The 19,769-nt window shown below is 36.1% G+C and overlaps 2 protein-coding genes across 10 annotated transcripts in view; one reads left to right on the top strand and one right to left on the bottom strand.

The window, feature by feature from the left end:
- The window catches only part of ATP8B (ATPase phospholipid transporting 8B), a 45,597-nt gene extending 25,834 nt beyond the window's left edge, over positions 1-19,763 (top strand). For 3 of the 9 annotated variants that reach the window (XM_026818330.1, XM_026818329.1, XM_018034174.2), the window contains 15 exons: positions 5,085-5,648; positions 9,680-10,157; positions 11,981-12,039; positions 12,153-12,365; positions 13,195-13,400; positions 13,492-13,647; positions 13,747-14,389; positions 14,988-15,149; positions 15,657-16,398; positions 16,468-16,660; positions 17,657-17,808; positions 17,886-18,238; positions 18,473-18,698; positions 18,784-19,019; positions 19,095-19,763. In XM_026818330.1, coding sequence (XP_026674131.1) covers positions 5,544-5,648; positions 9,680-10,157; positions 11,981-12,039; positions 12,153-12,365; positions 13,195-13,400; positions 13,492-13,647; positions 13,747-14,389; positions 14,988-15,149; positions 15,657-16,398; positions 16,468-16,660; positions 17,657-17,808; positions 17,886-18,238; positions 18,473-18,698; positions 18,784-19,019; positions 19,095-19,511 — 4,341 coding nt within the window. In that variant the 5' untranslated portion in view covers positions 5,085-5,543 and the 3' untranslated portion in view covers positions 19,512-19,763. Of the gene's footprint in view, positions 1-5,084; positions 5,732-9,679; positions 10,158-11,980; positions 12,040-12,152; positions 12,366-13,194; positions 13,401-13,491; positions 13,648-13,746; positions 14,390-14,987; positions 15,150-15,656; positions 16,399-16,467; positions 16,661-17,656; positions 17,809-17,885; positions 18,239-18,472; positions 18,699-18,783; positions 19,020-19,094 lie in introns of those variants that run through there. The other 6 variants (XM_026818331.1, XM_026818332.1, XM_026818333.1 and 3 more) reach the window with 6 other exon arrangements.
- On the bottom strand, positions 78-988 carry LOC113465045 (uncharacterized). Its single transcript, XM_026818335.1, has one exon. The coding sequence runs from the start codon at positions 804-806 to the stop codon at positions 282-284; it is 525 nt and encodes a 174-aa protein (XP_026674136.1). The 5' UTR covers positions 807-988; the 3' UTR covers positions 78-281.
- Positions 19,764-19,769: the final 6 nt, after the last annotated feature.

Raw genomic sequence — 19,769 nt, forward strand, 5'->3', positions numbered from 1 at the left:
GCTTAAACGCTTATAAGTCGACTTGTATCCCACGTATGTATGAAAGATTCGTGAATTCCGCTTCAGAACACTTAACACTATTCCTACCGACACTTCACGTATACCTATTCCTACCGCGGCCGGTCAAATGACCGGTCTTTCACAACTTATATTTTTCAATATTGAATGCAGACCAATAGCCAGTTTACCAGTATAAAAATATATTTTTTTTTATTCAAGAGTACATAATCTACATTTTATTCTTTTTCATCGCATTTTTTGCAAATGGGCTTGTCAACTGTTCATTTTCCGCATACGTACTTTTTACATTTTAGACAGACTTTATTCGTCTTATTATCTGTACAATACCTTATCTGGCATGTTTTCCGTTCACGGGAACCTGTATTTGTACTTGCGATAGGTATTGGTTGATTTTCTTTGCCGAGCTTTTGTTGGTATGCGATGGCAAGTTCTTCTGCCAATTGGAATAGAAATTCCTGTCTTGTAATTTCTTCTCCCGTAGTTTCTTTATATAACACCCATGCATTTATCCCGACTAAATCCAAGATATTAAAAAATACTTGCAAAGGCCATCTCCGAGATTTAGATTTTACCGAATAATTTCTGGCCATTTGCTCGGTCACATCTACGCCAAATTTGGTGCTATTATACAATTGAATTGTCTCCGGTGTTCGGGTGTCATTTTCTTCAACTTGTACGGAGTTGTGCATTGAACTGAGAATTAGAACTTTCTTTCTTGGTTTGGCTTTGTAAATTGTCAACATACAATTATTTGAGCGATAGAGTTTGGTTGAGAAAAGTGCCATGTCGTCGTTTTTCAGTTTTGCCAGTCTTGGTAGCTCTTTTCTATTTGCTCTAATTGTCCCAACAATCGTAGTTTTTTTTGCTAAAAGTTTTGTTGCTAAAACAAGCAAATAAACAACGCTAACCCGATAGTCGAGCGAGAACTGCAAACACTTGGAAGTGCCGTAAACCAGCAGAAAATTTAAAAACGGTCATTTGACCGGTCCTGGTAGGAATAGTGTTAAGAAATCGAGTCATTACGAAATGTTGGTCCCTAGAAAACCTACTTGGCTGTCTTACCCGGAAATTATCCCAAGTTGACGTCAGACTTTACAAACGCTACGGGAAATAAATATTTTTCGCATTATAGTAATTTTAGTATTCATATTCATCCGCGTAAATGCACATGTAGATGCTTAATAATATAGACAAATTAGTACAAGCTGTTATGCAGATCAATATGTCGGTAAAACAATGCATCGTCTTCGATTTCAAATAAGTCACACTGAAATTGGGAAGATCATGATATTACAGAATTTTAATTCATACGTTTATATCTTTTTGTATCTTTTCTTATAATACTCAGAATGAAAGAATTTTGGGAAAGTAATTTTATACAATGCTACAGGCAGCATCCTAAGAATACTACGGAAGAACAAATCGGCATTTTTTTTCCTACTTTTTTCTTTACGGTTTCTTATTCCAACATTTGCTAAATTCATTATACACTTTAACAACGTCTCGTGCATGTTAAATTCTGTAAAATCTTTTGCACGAACTGGGAATGGCGCATGGTACAAGTTTTTGAATTCTTACTATAACGATCTGGTTTGCGTATCAACTTTTCCATCATAAGATCGTTCGTATCTTTGAGACTTGTAAAACACGATGCAACGTCTTTGCAGTTTTCTTTCTCGTTAACATTTCTCGTTCACTTGACATTCTCATTTGACATTTTTTTTCGCCTACGGATGAAAAAGAACTCGTGTCTTTCCTTTCCGTTCTGTTTGCGGGTCTGCCGTAAAAAATAAATCGGACCCTTTGTATCCAGTAGCCGCGACGATGCAATTAAATGAATATCGTTGATATCGGTAACTCAAACTGATTGGATCAATGCCAGCTACTAGACCGGTCAATCCGAAGATAAAAAATTTACAAACGCGATTTGCCCGTATCTAAAAAATGATATTCGACGCCGTTGTCTTATGTCCAGTATAAAATACTACGCATTATGTAACAACCGCATATGTATACTCTGAAATCTAGTCCCGTATTCTGCACCCACTATCGTTTGCAAAATAGCACCCTGTACTTCACACATTACATTAAAATAATAATATTATAATATTTAATTGTATGCTATACTGGTTGGCGAAAACGAATTTTATTAAGCGTTATATTGTCTTGACGAACAATTCTTACACTAAAAAGTTTACACGCGGCATCGACACAGTTTTTAAAAACTAATTTGTAATCTGTCGGGAGTTGTTCTCGAACTCCGGTTTAGTTTTGCAGTGAAATAACGTAAGAAAAGAAGGGCGTGGAAACGAGATCTCTCCTAATCGTTCGGTTATTATCATCGAGTAGGTAGGGAGCTATACGTGTAGGTATGTACAATAATGAAAAATTAGTTTCTTGAAAGTATGTATGTACCATATATGATTTGCTTGAACCACGGAATCATTTGGAGTAGGGCATGCATTACCTACGAAAATATCGGTCACATTCAGCATTAGAAAAGAATTTCGAGGGCGAATCACGTTAAGAATCTTATAATTAATCTGGATGAAAGGCTCTGAAAGCCATCGACACCGATTGAATCGTCCGATTTCGTCGTTCGATAGAAGTCCGCGTATCGTGTGCGCACACTAAAATAGTTGCTTCGCCGCGAGTAGGAGTAGATTTTTGCGACTTGCAGAAGTAAAATATCCGGCAACGTTATTACTACAACTGCAAGTTCCGCGAACACGTCAGTCGACATGAGAACCACTATCACCTTACATAAGAGCTATTATCGTAGCTCCAGTCTTAGGAGATCGGCTAGTAAAGAGCTGTCTTGCTCTTCGTCATGGATTCCCTGGAAATCTCGGAACCATGATTATATATCGAGCCTCGACGAGAGCCGCTAATATATGTATATTTTGAGTGAGACACGTAAGTACACATCGGATATTTTCGTTCGTCGAGGCCCGATGTGTGGCTTGGTCTTGGTCAAACTGCGCTGACATCATTCGTGCATGTGGTACCAAGGACAACCGAAGAAAACGACGGTTTTAACCCTTCCTTGACCATGCCAAGATCAGAGCGAACGTATTCGCGGTTGGAGATTCTTCCCATTTTTTTTATAATACAATTTAACACGTTTGATGAAAATAAGGATTTACCTAACTAATTACGTTTTATTTATTTCATATTTTTACATATTAAAGTTGCATTTAAATTCGTGTTATTGAAATGATCAAAGAATTGCGGAATTTAAGATCATCGCATTTTCTATACATTAATTAGAATTGTTGTTAAATTGCGTGTTCAGTTTTCTCTCCTTCATATTTTTCGACAAATCTTAATCTTATCTATCCCACGGAATCGTCTATGTACGTATTTCATTATTTACCGTTGCATATTATAAAACTGCACCCTTCATATAATTGGGAATGACTGTACAATTGAGACACGTAAAGCTGTTCATAGCGAATATTCATTTTCTCAAACATTTTCTTGTCTCTACGCCGATGAACTTAAATAATTCTTTACCATGTGCTACGTGTTACTACTTGATATCAAACAACACTGCCAAATTCTTAAATCTGAAAGTAAAATTATGAATACGATCATTGCAATTTGTAATTCCTGACATCGTAAGCATTTTTTTAATGCTGATACGCAAAAGATTAATATTCTGTATAATCAAGGATCACGATGCTGATAAATATTCTATATATTAAGTAAATAGTCACGTTCATATTAAAAATTCGCAAATAGACAATAAATCCTGTTGAAGTTCCTCAATCAACGTCGTTCTCCGAAATTTCCCGGTAATAAATTATATCTATCGATCTCTTGTAATTTGAGCCATATGACCTCGTGCAACAAGTACAAAATTTATATCTACGTAACAGCGCACACGCGTTACCTGAGCTTTCATTTATTTCCCATGCGAAGGATAACAATTTAATCGAAAAACGAACCTTTACAGATAATTGCAATATTTCCTAACAATTTGAACAAATATTATATTGAGAACGCTGCTCAAGTGCATGCAATAAGTGTAGAAAATACACTATTTGAAGGTGAATAACTTTTTTAATATTGGTCGATATGATTTGAACTGTTCTTTTGAAAGATCAGTTGGATTAATATTCTGCAAGTACATAAGGTTATGTAGCTTGTAATAGTGCTAACAGGTTTTAATGTTCACCATGTATAATTGGTGTAGAACTACAAAATGTTCTACATACATTTTAGTACAGGTTCAGGTAAGAGATAAAAAACGAATTTTACACTTTTCCTCGTGCTTTAGACCAGCTGTGATCTTTTTTATACATCCCGTAGTAAACTAATTTTTGCAGTATTTGATCCATAGGAATCTAAGCAAATATTATATTTAGAGTACTGTTAAAATGTTGGGGATAAACGTGTTTCAGCCCGCATTTCTCAAAAGAATAGCAGATTGCGGATTTTCGCAAATTATTTTTAAACTCGAATCGGGTCAATGTGTTAATAATGCGCATGTTTTTTTTAAACAAGAACGTCGGGTTATTTCTGCCCAATGTTTCATCGACGAATAGCAGATGATGGTTCAGTTTTATTGTCAACGCACTTTTTAAATTCGTTTCCCAATTTCCATCCATTGAATGCAATAGTAAGGCATGCTAAAAAGATTTTGTCGGAAGATAGTTTTGTCTTTGACAAAACTGAAAACTTAGAAAATCGCGCTTTGCTAAAAGATAACGACAAATCAGTGTTTGTGTCGAGTCGACAATTAGTTTTACTAAGTAAGATCCTTTTCACATTATCCAGATCGTTCGTTGCGTACTAGCCGAAATAATGCTCAGTTGGTACGAGATCGGCCACATCTGTAATGGTATAAGAAATGTATCGTAGAAAATGAGCTTTATTCCGGCCGGTATGCTGGCAACATGTGGTTCTCACCGGACGACGAAATCCAGATAAAGTGAAAAGCTCTAACAAACAAAACTGTCTTCAGGCAGAAACGTTTGGTTTTGTACCGCTCGATATACCAGACTGAATCCTTGCATATGCATGCAGGATCACAGGTGATAAGAACAATTTCTTTGCAGAAACCCCGTTGAATCGCGGAAAACCCGCGTGACCACTAGCAGCTATCGAAAAGCATCGCGCTTTCTCATGGTAACCCTTCCAACGATAGCGAATTACAAATTTCTTCTGAACGAAATTATCATAAGACTGTGAACATCAGGAACTTGTCCGTTGAATGAAAGTCCGTAAAACCACGGTGTTAATAAATTTGATTAACATGTCGTGGATTAATTAAACACTTCGAATGGAGCTCAAAAGACACGTGATGTATGATACTAAAACGATAAAATAGTCATTGAAAAGTTATTCTCGTAAGAAACAGTGAGATTTATAGAACGTATAAAATAGTTGCTTGGTATCGGTAAAAAATGCCGATTAAAGGACACGGCCAACGAACGATTAATGGACACGTAGTCGGGAACAGACATCGTGATTCAACGAAGACAGAGTTAACGGGCTAATGCCGTCCTGTACCTGCAATGATTCGCGAGGACGAAGAAGAGGAGGGACCCAGGTGGAAATATGTAAGAGGCAAGGCGGACATCGTCTCGTCGGCACGGCTAAAGTGCCACGAGGAAGAAGAGGTTGGCCTTATAGAAGGTTTATAGTTTGCGTAGGATAGACGATGAGCGTCGAGGTTGACACGCTGGAACTCGAGGTTTTCGAGGTGAGTCCTCCAATACTCTCGAGGACACAACGAACGGAAGTCACGCGTCAAGACTTCGGCAAGGATTGCAGGAACTTGCCGGAAGTACAAGCTAATTAGTTTCAGTTTGCTGCTCATTGGTAAAATGATCATACACGCGTACACATCTTTTCTAATGCTTTTTTTTAATAACATGTCGTCTTCTTGTCTATGAAAATTGGAATACTTGGGATTGTCGAATGTTACCGCGGGCACTCGGTAAATTACCCGGATCCAAACATGTGATTAGATTTTCTGGCAGTATGATAATTCGCTTCGTTAGATTTGTACATTTTGTTCCATTTATATCAGCTACACGTATATGAAATTTCTTGAAAATCTGTCGCTGCTTGTCGTTAAACAAACGTAAATTTTATTTCTAAGAAATAGCCATGATCGGAAGCTTTCTTGGTCATTAAAAGATTGAATGTTTTACATGTTCATTGGATTTCCGTTCGCTGACTCTCGTGTGCCGTTTGACGATCGATGCATTTCTTACGTGATTCCCTACCTACTTGCACGTTGCTCCATACAGTTGCTCCATAGGGATGAAAATTTTACGAATGAAAATTCCTCTTATACTTCTGCAAAATACGTCACACATATTCGCCATTTTATTTGCGTTTCATGTATTTGATAAGGGTTTTTATTAGAAAGTATTTAAGATATTAAATATTGCGCAGTATCTCTGAATACGAGCTGAATCAATGAGAAATATCATTTTAAATTATTCTCACGCTGATCATTGATTTCATTAGAAAGCCTATTCAAAAATTTTGATTTGCCAAAATATATTCATTTAATGATCTTCATCGTCTACATACGCAGCAGTACATACACCATACTTTGATAAAATCATTAAATAATAAGGTATTCTATATTTCTTATTGACTCAACTCATATGTATATTTTAAAAACGTGCAAACGGAATAATTTCTGATGCAATGAACGAACTTCTTTCATGGAGCAATAAACCCAGTAAGTTAATTAACAAAGGTACATATATGTATATCAGCTTGACCATGTACACCAACCGCACGTAGTAGAACAACGTTCAAGGTAATCGTCGGAATCCGATTAATGAAGGTACAAATTCCTGCGCCAGTGGAATCCTTACATGGTATCGATTAATTTTCCAAGTTTAAGAATAGTTGAGATAAAAGTGTCACCTATTACGAAATCAATTAAACCGTAAATAGGGGAATAGTAGGAAATAGCAAAGTTTATTTGCATTGTGATATACATATGGACAAAGAAGAAGTGACGGTGAGATAGTTCGTAGGTAAATCGATAAGATACACATTTAGTAAATCTGCGTTCCCTGGATCAAATCTCTTCGAGTCTATTTTCCTGGATTTCATTACTTACTTATTATTGTTTCCCATTGATTTTTCATGCAAGTTCAATCTCGTTGCACGTGTTTACCATCATCGCGTGTGACATTAAATAAAAACTTGCAAAAACAAATGTATATTGAGGTTTATTTGAGGCAATTTTGAAAAACATTTCAGAATGGTCCAAGCAGGCCTCAAACATTTTTTTCATCGTTGCTTAGAATAGTTTGTTCTTCTTGTAAGTTGCAGTATAATGATTCTTGGTAAATGGTACTTTAGTAAGTACATAGTATAATGATACGAGTATGTGCTATTGTGATAGAATAAAGATCCGTTATGGCTACTCAATTTTACGGTGATCTGCGTATCTTGGCTTTGTTACAAATGTCGCAAAAGTCCGTCGACTTGTCTCCTATACCGTCCATGACATATTTCCGCGATCAACTAAGTACTACGTTCCACTACGTCACACTTTTAAACCAGTTTTCAAATGTGACGCTTTCTAGAGCATCGCATCGGTGATGTATAATCATTTTTCTGTACCGCGCGAACTAAAGACGACTATACATAGAAAAGCGAAAACCAATCGATAATTTCTTACACGTGGGACAGACACCTACTCGGAGATGTTCAGTTCTGATCAATCGCACCGAGTGGTCCGGAATTGAAATTAGTTGTTCAGTGAATTAAACAAAATAATCTATAATTCTTGAATTAATCGATTAGACAATAGTGATGGATATTATAATTGAACAACAGAAATATTTTTACAAACTATATTTAAACATTATATCATAAATTATTAAGAACAAAAACAATTTTTAATCAGAAGTAATAATGTTTCAACTTAAAAAATCTTTTGTCTACTGTTTCTTTTTACTAGATAATAGGTTATTTTCTACATCTAAAATTTATTATATCACGTGGATGTATAACAACTAATTCTTTATTCCGGATCACTGTAAGTCGATCGGGTTTCTTCTGGCTTCTAAATTGTTTTCCTTCGAAAAGGCGTTCATCATTCTGTCCTCAGTCGATCCGATAACTAAATCGCATTAGTAGGTTTATTTTCCGTGGAAAATATCAAATTCAACAACAATCATACTGAATCATTTTCTAGAACGAGTCTGAGCAAATAGTGTTACTTCTCAGCATTTATTGTTATTATGTTGTCAATTTTTTTATGATAGGAAACATTTACATGTAACGAGAAAAATCCAATAGACATATTGATCACAGAAATAACAATACATGACATGGATCTTTCATCTAATCTATTCAAGGAAATTAATTGAAATCCGCGTTTAGAGAATGTTAAACTCTCTTTGCACTCGATATTATGTCTCGCAGCTTTCTATCTTTGAATATTCCGTGCAACGTCAGTTTGTTTTCCTCTATCTCGAGGGAGGAAAGAGGGAGCAAAACCATGGCGGAAAATAGAAATCGTTACCATTAATGATTCACCGCGAGCACCGTCCGATTATTCTTGTTTAAATCTATTTAAATCCATGTGGGGTCTGTCTAACAATTCTAAAGTTTCGTCGAACTGAAACAGCTTTTCGATGGGTTGTCCGATGCACTATAGAGGGAAGTCTGATTCTTTTAATCAGTTACAGGAGTCCTATCGAAAGTAGAATTAACAATCGGATTTTGATTAAGCTTTGATCCACTGCTAGGTGAAGCTTTTAAAACGACGTTATTAAATTTTTACAGAGCGAGGGGTATCTACGAGACAAGTTATTAATGATTTTATTTTTACATTCGGTTCTCTGAGAAACTGCAGTTTCGTCGAAATTATTTACATAATGACTTCCATAGTTACTGATTAATTATTTTCAAACAAACTGTGTTTTTAGTAGATGTGTGTCTTTTATTAAAAAATATCTAGCCATATTTAACTGTAAAGTACTTGGCACCGTGCGAATAAAGACAAGGAAAGTGCAGTTTTTCTTATAAAAATTATATGATGTAAAATATATAAAAATAAAATTTTTAATAACTTTTTTCTTAGGTAACTTGCATTCTAAAAATGTATCTATAAAGATCTGTTTGTTAATTCTGTTATTAATAAAATAATTTGAAACGTGTCAACTGATTTAACACTACATATTTTCGTATTTTTTAATGTAGAATTGTCCCCTGCTCGGTTATACTACGATTTCCGGCCCGCCCTGTATATATGTATACAATGATTCTACACTTAAAATTTTCTGTTGTTACTCAACGTTTTTGTGTTCCTTTGGGACACTAGCCAACTAGTACATATGACATCATTTCTTGGATAAACTTTGATGGATGCTTTCTTGGTAAACTAATTATTTTTGTCAGCTGTGTAATCAAACAGTCATGCTGAATTACTATAATAAAAATCTTTAATTATTAAGTCCTCATTCTCTGGCATCGTATTGTACAACTATTGTATAAGATCGAAATAAAGTGGCGTATTAAAGTGTTGAGCAGAAAAAGAGAGGAAACGAGAATACAAGGAGTCGCGAAAGAGGTGCATCGGTCATGCCAAACGGCGTGTCCTCGACGAATCGTTAACGCCTCCGTACTGCGAAAACCTGTAACACAATGTTATTGTGTAACAACTAAGGTGAAGGACTGCGACGAGGCGGACAGACTCTCGCTGGCGTGTACCGCGACGAAATCCGACGCGGAAGATAGCCGGAAGGCATCGACGGCCGCTGCGTCGATCTGCAACGACGAGGAGAGTTCCGGTACCAGACGAAAGAAGAAACGGCGTCGAAAAACGAGAAAGAAACAGCTGTTGCATTTGCAACAGCTGCCACAGGAGGGATCTGAAGTGAACACAGTGGTGAATCTGCCTTCGTCTTCGGATGAGGTCGAGGCAGTCGGCGAATGCTCGAAAAGGGATTCGTCCAGTAGTTTGGGTGGCGCGAGCAGGCATAACACCCTTCGAGAATCATTGCTAACTGTGCTAGGCAAGCTGGTGATTTGGAAGGGAACTAGGTATCGTTCGGCCACCGCAGCATCCTCTTCGCCGCCAGTGCCACCCAACTCGCCACCCGCGACCGAGTGCATCGGTCGTAGCACTTCATTTTTCTCCAGTGGTAAGTCTAGAATTTTCATCGTCAGGTGCAGGTACAGATAAAAACAGATGCTTCGTTACATTTTCCTTCGAGCAATGCGTTTTGTAAACATTTCATGTTGCTCAAACTCCTTCAGTGAGTAGATACAAGATTATACTTTTTGCAAAATCTTCTAGCTCTCCTTCCCTCCAAAAACTTACGAATACTGTCAAAACCACGGCTAAACTTCGTTTTCAAGCATTGTTTCTTTTTCATTCTATTTACATAGTCTGATAGTACTCGACGAAATATAAAATTCTGCTAAAAGTTGTTACAATTTAGTATTCTAATTTAGTATTCTATTAACTGAATTTTATTATTATTTAGTTTGCACAAGAAAATTTCATTTGTTTCTCGATTCAACTTCGTTTTGAGTAACAATTCAAATTACCACAAATTATATTTTGATAACGTTTAACTAATAAAATCGCATCAAGACTTAAGTCGCTTTCGTTACATTTTTCTGTCTTTTATTAATCAAGTTGATTATTTTGATAGATGCATTTAACTCCGTGTCATTGAATTAAGGAAATAAATTGAAAATATGTAGAACGCGATTCTCGTATATGTACCAAGTTCTGTTTTCGAGTAAATCGATCTTCAAGATTTATTCAAGTACGCGTGCACTTAAGCGTGACATCACTGATAGCTTCGTCTAATGGATAGCACTTCGAACCACGTTGTATTAAACAATAAAAGCTGAACCAAATAAAATGTAATAATAATACTGAAAGTAATACTCGTCGTTTACGATTTTGTCCGATATAAATCTACGCAATAGAGAACATATTTTCGTCATACATTTATTTATACGTTTTGATTGCTTTCAAATAAAGTGTATACGTACGTAACAGAATCAGTCGAATCATGTTTGTTGTTGCAACTACAATGAAACATGAAATGAAATAATATGATCTGATCTCCATGATCCATTCCGGAAACGCGTATTTTCTCTATTCTATATTAATTAAATGTATTAAATGTGTTCCAATATATTAATAACATTACAGATTTGATGCGTTTATAGAAAGATTGAACGCGCAGAAGATATAAAAGACACGTGTATGATATAAAGATGTATGAAATTTTGAATGTTATTAGATATCATAATGTTTATGTGATAGAAGGAATACCTATTTAAGTTATATTTTTCAAATTGATACAATAAATGTTTTATTTTGCATATGCACATATTAATAAAAGCGATTTTTATTTTAGCATCAAATTTCTAGCAGACGTTTAAGTAGACCTAGTACGATAATTAATATGTAGGTGTCAAGAAAAAACTGTTGCACATTACTCAATCTGCCCATACATAATCTTGTAATCCGTTTTGCTTGCAAATCCGTGATACCCGACACCGAGTTAACTATGTACAAAGAATGAGTTCCCTTTTCTCCATTAATAGTTTAATTTTAATTAGGCGCGATGACTATACACGACTCGAAACTTAAATTTCGTTCATTACTTATATTCGATTCGATATCTTGAAGCATGTATTTATACAGTGCCAACTGCAATTATGTAACTGAATTGTTGCAGTCAACGTCTTCTCAATTATTATCTTTTTGTGTGCTATGTCAGTAAAGTGCTGATTAAAATTTACAGCGGATATTTTATTTGCCTTATTCTGTAGTAATAAAAATTAGTTGAAATAGCGAATATCAATCCTACCATCAGGCATGTAAGAAAGAAACCACAAGGGGTATCGTTTAATGAGAATCATTGATTTCTGTCGGAAACCTTTCACATACAATGATGTTATTACAATTATCGCAATTGAATATCGTATCTTTCTCTTTCAGAAACGGAGAGGAGAATTCGCGCCAATAATCGCGAGTTCAACTCACAGTTTAATTATGCGGTAAGATCGAGATATGGTTCCGTAATTCTTTTTTTCTTCTGCGCAATAATTAAGACGCGGCAGCAAAAGTGGCATTGATAATGACGAGACATGTATATTTTTCTACCTTTCAGAACAACTACATCAAAACGTCCAAGTATTCGGTTCTGACGTTCCTACCATTAAATTTGTTCGAGCAATTTCAGCGGCTCGCTAACTTTTACTTCCTATGCCTGCTGGTGCTTCAGATGATCCCCGCTATCTCCTCCTTGACTCCCATCACTACAGCTATACCCCTTATAGGGGTGCTCATGCTCACTGCCGTCAAAGATGCCTACGACGATTTTGTGAGTATACCAACATTATGAAATGCATTTAAGTCAGCGACAGACTAGAGCGTCCACTTGCAATGAGCGTTCAGGTAAATGTTACATTAAAACTGAATTACATTGATACATTCGAACACAAATCTTAGTAACAATTAAAAAGATTCGTCAGAATGTGACAATTGCATGTGGCACAAAGAACATTTGATGCGAGCACTCTTCGTTACATTTTAACGTGCTTGTTGTTTTGTTACAACCAAATGCTCCAGTGTGTCGCCTACTTTAAAGCGTATGTCTGTTTATATTCTTAAGACATTCCCAAGTACCTATTGACTGTCAAATAATCTGACAAATATTTTAAATTATTAATAATCACACATTATTATTAAATAAATTATGTACTCGTAATCACAATAAACTATTAACTGTTTCATTAGAATTGTACTTAAAATAAAGGAATAGAAACGATTTTCATATATTAATTAATTTAAAGTTATGAATTTTTTATATTGGAATCTGAAAACTCCGAAAAGATGTTTTGATAGATAGCCCACTGATTACAACAGCTGAGATTTTGTAGAAAAAATTTATCAGCCGAAATTGAAGAAAGGGGATGTAAGTTTTAAACTAGAATTTGATCCATGATTACGTCTGGAATGGACAAGGTATCGTGAATTTCCACTTACTCGTTCATACTCTTAGAATTCGTCATTCGTAAACCAGTGTCAATATACATATGGGAATACGTGTAATGATAATACAGAACTACATTACGCAAGGAAAATACCTGTAGTTATTTTGAGCTCTTCGGATGCATCTGTTGCATAAACTGTTTTGATTTCTGTCTCAGCAACGGCATAGCAGCGATTCGCAGGTGAACAATCGGAAGTCGCAAACGCTGCGAGGTACCAGCCTCCGCGAGGAGAAATGGTCGCAAGTGCAAGTGGGCGATGTTATTAGGATGGAAAATGATCAGTTCGTTGCAGCCGATGTCCTTCTTTTATCTACTAGTGAGCCGAACGGTCTTTGTTATATAGAAACCGCAGAATTAGATGGGTCGGTACACTCGATCTTGATATTGTGGAACGCAACGAGTTCAGTTTTGAAATCGCTATAAAAAGTGATCATCTTCGTTTGATTATTTCAGGGAGACGAATTTAAAGTGTCGGCAATGCTTAACCGAAACTGCCGAGATGATGGATAATCATGAGTTAATCGGTCAATTTGACGGGGAAATTGTTTGCGAAACTCCTAATAATTTGTTAAATAAATTTGACGGTACTTTAACGTGGAGAGAACGGAAGTAAGTATTTGCTTCTTTTCTTGTAATAAACACATAGTTCGTTTAATTGTATGTATATATTGAAACTTTTGTGTGTTATACGGCATATGTTTAATGCAGATTCCCACTGGACAATGACAAAATTATATTACGAGGTTGCGTGCTCCGAAATACGCAGTGGTGCTACGGTGTAGTCATCTTTGCAGGGAAGGATACCAAATTGATGCAAAACTCAGGGAAGACCAAATTTAAGAGGACCTCTATAGATAGGCTGCTGAATCTTCTCATCATCGGGATAGTGTTCTTTTTACTTTCTATGTGTTTGTTTTGTATGATCGGTTGTGGTATATGGGAGAGTCTGGTGGGCCGTTATTTCCAAGTGTATCTACCATGGGACTCGTTGGTGCCTACCGAGCCTATGGGCGGTGCCACAGTGATCGCTCTACTTGTGTTCTTTTCATATGCTATCGTACTGAACACGGTGGTGCCAATCAGTTTATACGTGAGTGTCGAAGTTATCCGGTTCGTTCAGTCATTTTTGATCAACTGGGACGAAGAGATGTACTATGCACCCACGAACACGCACGCTAAAGCAAGGACTACTACGTTAAACGAAGAATTGGGACAGATAGAATATATATTTTCCGATAAAACCGGAACATTGACGCAGAATATTATGACTTTCAACAAGTGTTCTGTGGCAGGAAAATGTTACGGGGATGTCATCGACGAAGTTACCGGGGAAGTCGTCGATTTAAGTGAGGTGAGTTCGCTTCTCTTATTACCCGTAAACCAGACTCGATTGCGGATAATATGGGGTACGTCATTACCAGATTGTTTTTTATATAATCAAGCCGATCCTTTATTTTAGCTTTTAATGTTTTGCAAATGTAAAAAGTTTTATTTTTTGAGTTAAACAGTTTCGTTGTCGCGAACACGCGACTTACTGTGATCTAAAGTTCTTCATCGATGTTTAACTTTGTCTATCATGTATGTACACATAGCTTCTTTACACAAAGAAATATAAATAATTTATTAATTTAGAAAGAGAAGTCACCTTTCTAAACAAATATATACACGGTTGTATGTTTTCGATACACCAATACAATTGATCAATAAATTTAGTCATCATTTCATGCATCATGTTTATTCATTTCATATTTGTTATCAAGAAATAGTATGTTCATAAGAGAAAAATTCTTTTTGTGAATGGAGGAGGGTATCCGTTAGTAGATAAATAATCGGATAATAAATATAATTTTTTCTTGGTAACAAAATGACAGAAATAGAATCATCACAGTTTGGTCGTATTTTGCATAAGTTTTCATGTACGTCACTTAGCATGTGTGTGCTGCATGTAGACGGACAAAGCTGCCCGAACACCTACGATGCGATGGAAAAACGGACAGGAATTTGTTCAAATTTATTCACCACTAAGCGGTCCGAACGTGCGTCTACTGGAACATGTCGACCGGATAGCCAATATAATTCCAGGATCTAATGGCGATCTACATAAATTTTCAGTACGCATGTTAAATGATTTACGTACTTCTTTCGAAAACGAAGACAATTTTATCCACTACTCTTGGCTATCTTTTTTCGCTTTCTATCTGTACGCTTTGCTACTTCAAGCTTCTTTGGCATTAAACGTTGTATAGTTGCCATTAGATGTACTAGGTTTGTAAAAGTTTTCAGTTTAATAAACGTGTATTAACTTGGTTGCGTATAAAAATTTTCTAAGCCTTTTTCTACAGTAGTTGCATTGTGTCGCATTCTTTTGTCTAATAGGCGCTTATTTCTAAATTGTTTAAACCTCGAACACTAATTTTCATAATGCTTCAAAGAAATTATAATATTATAACATCTCTCATATGTGTCCGCTGACTTACAACAAATCTATTTACACGGAAGCAAGGTATTTACTCTAATCTCTAGTACTTTGATTTACACATACTGTCTGTTGTATGCCGACTAACTCGTAGCTGGACGTAAGAGATTGTATCTAAACGTTACTTAATCTACGTTTACAGACATTGCCAGCTTTGGATTTCTCGTTCAACAAGGATTACGAGCCAGACTTCAAGTTCTACGATTCTGCACTGCTCGACGCTGTAAAGAGGAATAACGAGGATGTTCACAGTTTTTTTCGATTATTGGCACTTTGTCATACGGTTATGCCGGAAGAAAAAAGCGGCAGGTTAGAGTATCAAGCGCAGTCGCCGGATGAAGCTGCACTTGTATCCGCAGCTAGAAACTTTGGTTTTGTATTCAAAGAAAGATCTCCAAATAGCATAACCATCGAAGTTATGGGGAAACGCGAGATATACGAACTGCTTTGCATTTTGGACTTTAACAACGTTAGAAAAAGAATGTCTGTGATTCTAAGGAAAGACGGGCATCTTAGGTTGTACTGCAAAGGTGCGGACAACGTTATCTACGAACGGTTGAAAAAGGGCAGCGAGGACATTAAGGCAAAAACGTTAGATCATCTCAATAAATTTGCGGGCGAAGGTTTGAGGACATTGTGTCTTTCCGTGAGGGATCTCGATGAACAGTTTTTCAACGATTGGAAGCAACGTCATCAAGAAGCTGCCATGAGTCAAGAGAATAGGGACGATAAATTGGACGCGATTTACGAAGAGATAGAGAAAGATATGACTTTATTAGGCGCTACTGCTATTGAAGACAAATTGCAAGATGGTGTACCTCAAACGATTGCTAACTTGGCTCTTGCTGGTATCAAGATCTGGGTATTAACCGGTGATAAACAAGGTAAACGAAATCTAACATCAATGTGTCACTTTCAGTAGTAAATATCTTCATGCACCTTTTTTTATACAGAAACGGCTATCAATATTGGCTACTCCTGTCAGCTGTTAACAGACGACCTTACAGATGTTTTTATAGTCGATGCCACTACCTACGATGGGGTCGAAAATCAGTTAGCGCGGTACTTGGAAACTATTAAAACAACCTCCAATCATCAAAATCGTCCAACACTCTCCGTTGTCACATTCAGGTGGGACAAGGAAAGGTCAGGCACATGAAAGAGACGGAGTACCGATCATTAACCCTTTCCATTTTTCAATCTGACTAATTAACGCATTTATTTAAAAAGTTTCTCTTTCGTATTGAATGTGGCATCATGTTCTGTGTAATGCTTTCGTCTGGTTATGCCTAAGAATCTGTGAATATTTCAAATATTCTATCCAATTTCGTTGCCTTCAACGTTGAGCTAAAATGATGAAAGTCAAAGTTCAAATTACTTTAAAGAATTTCAATAATGTTTCTGTCACCTCTATTGTCCATTCTGAATATATTCTAGCATGCAATAATCATGACATTGCGAAGGTATTAATAATAGCACATATTAAGTACCTAAATTAAATTTACTGAGACAATGTCTCACGTTTAAATTCAATTAAGTTTATTACAAAAATATATTTGCATGTTACGGTTTGAAGAATTTATACAACCTTCAAATTTCGTCCAATATTAATTATTTTCATTCTCAGATTTTTTTACAACTGAGGAAACATTGAAACCATTTATCTCGTGCTTGTCGATCATTCTATTTATGATGTAGCCATTTCACTTCGTAGTAGATTAGGTATTAGGTGTTCTTTTAGAACAATACTACAATTTTTATTTGTACTCTTCCAATACGTTATGATTATTAACATTAATTAGTCGAGACAAATAATGATAATTACCATGTGCTTGATACTCACTCCTTCTCTTTCTGTATGCTTAAAATTAATCTTAGTAATAATGATAATAATAACACACAAGAAGTATGTTGCTTATGTCACGTTTTTTATATCAGTAGTCCATATTACAGTGCACTCTGTGTATTGTTTATAATTAATGCGCATCGGTTTTTTTTTTATTCAACAAAACGAAGTAAATTTACTTATTTTTCCTGTTCTGCAAGTAATGAAGTATTACGTTTATTTTGATTGATTTAAGTTCGATTGAGTTCTAACTTGGTTGTTTGTTTCCTTCGAACATCACGTTTTTCTCTATGCAGCAGTGACACTGAATACAATGCTAGCAGAGATGAACAAGACGAACACGAGATGGAACAAGCAACAGGATTCGCGGTAGTAATTAATGGACATTCCTTGGTTCATGCGTTGCATCCGCAGCTTGAGCAACTGTTCCTTGAGGTATCAAGCCAATGTAAGTTTCATCTGTTCACAAAGCTTCTTTTATTTTTGAACAGTTTATATATTATTTTTCAAATTGTGCGCTTGTAGGTAAAGCAGTGATATGTTGTCGCGTGACTCCTTTGCAAAAAGCGATGGTAGTCGAATTAATAAAGAAAAATAAGAATGCTGTGACACTCGCGATCGGTGACGGGGCTAACGATGTCTCGATGATAAAGACAGCTCACATAGGTGTCGGCATCAGTGGACAAGAAGGATTACAAGCTGTACTAGCGTCTGATTACTCGATAGGACAATTTAGATTTCTGGAAAGACTGCTCCTTGTCCATGGTAGATGGTCGTACTATAGAATGAGTAAATTTCTTAGATATTTTTTTTACAAGAACTTCGCGTTCACATTATGCCACATCTGGTTTGCCTTTTTCTGTGGATTCAGCGCACAGGTATGTCCTTCGTATCATTACCAGTATTCAAATTTTTGTAAATTGTAATTGTAAAATGATGAAGTTAAGGCGAATGTGATTTACAAGATTCCTTTGTCGAGCAAATTGGTTCCGAAGTTGAGTTCCGGGAAAATGAACGGTCTTAATAATTCTGATAGTCTGATATCCATAACGGGATTTTAATTGAACAATAAATTTTTCATGTGTACTCACAGACATATATATTCCTTTCAGACTGTATTTGATCCTATGTACATTTCTGTCTACAATCTGTTTTATACGTCGTTACCCGTGATGGCAGTCGGTATATTCGATCAAGATGTTGATGATAAATATAGTTTAATGTATCCGAAACTCTACGCACCCGGATTACAAAATTTACTTTTCAATAAAAAGGAATTTTGCTGGAGTGCCATACATGGCTTTTTTGCCAGTTGCGTATTGTTTTTAGTTCCGTATGGTAAGTCTAAATAATGTACATTCCATTTTATCTGATTTTACAATCCAATAAATTATGTATATGCTTAAATTTATGCGAATTGTAGGAACTTATAAGGATGGAGTATCACCAAAGGGCTATGTACTTTCTGATCATATGTTACTGGGAAGTGTTGTAGCCACTATATTAGTCATAGTCGTGACTGTTCAAATAGCCCTTGATACATCGTACTGGACGATTGTTAATCACATTATGGTTTGGGGCTCGCTCATTTGGTATTTTATTTTAGATTACTTCTATAATTTCGTCATAGGTGGTAGTTATGTTGGCAGTCTCACAATGGTGCGTTGTTCTGCTGTAACACTATTATTGCAATGATAAAGTTCAGTATTAATGAACGTGCAACCTCTTTTTTAGGCAATGTCTGAACCAACGTTTTGGTTCACAGCAGTCATTTCGTGTATTATACTAGTAATACCTGTACTGTCGTGGAGATTCTTCTTCATAGACGTCAGGCCAACGTTGTCTGATCGTGTCAGGCTTAAGCAGAGGTTGGCAAAACTTCGTTCTCGGCAAAGTCAAGACATACTCCGTACACCTTCGACGAGGCGGACTCGACGATCTCTTCGTTCGGGATATGCTTTCGCTCATCAAGAAGGTTTCGGCAGGCTCATCACATCCGGCAAGATCATGCGAAAATTACCAAATGGTGCTGATTTTAAGTTTGCCATGCCGTTTACGAACAATACCAGCAAACAAGTTAGTGTCGCTACTACTTCACCAAAGGACAATGCATCCAAAAATTCGCACAGTTTGGATACTATTAATCTCTAATCTGGACATTATATTACAAGTATCTCCATCATCTATTCAAAATTTCGGATGAATGATCTGCTAACGCAATAGCATTAATACAAAAAGGGTTCTTCGAATTTCTTTCAAATGAATCTTTTTATTTTAACGACAAACGCGGGTTTTCTTCATATGCAATTGAAACATCAGATACTTTCTTTTAATTGTAATTTATTCCTCATTACGAGTAATAAAGATAAAAATATTATGATGTACCACGGATTGCAAAACGTTTGCTAG

The sequence above is a fragment of the Ceratina calcarata genome, unplaced genomic scaffold, assembly GCF_001652005.2.
Source record: "Ceratina calcarata isolate Rehan_Ccalc_2016 unplaced genomic scaffold, ASM165200v1 scaffold78.2, whole genome shotgun sequence".
NCBI lineage: Eukaryota > Metazoa > Arthropoda > Insecta > Hymenoptera > Apidae > Ceratina > Ceratina calcarata.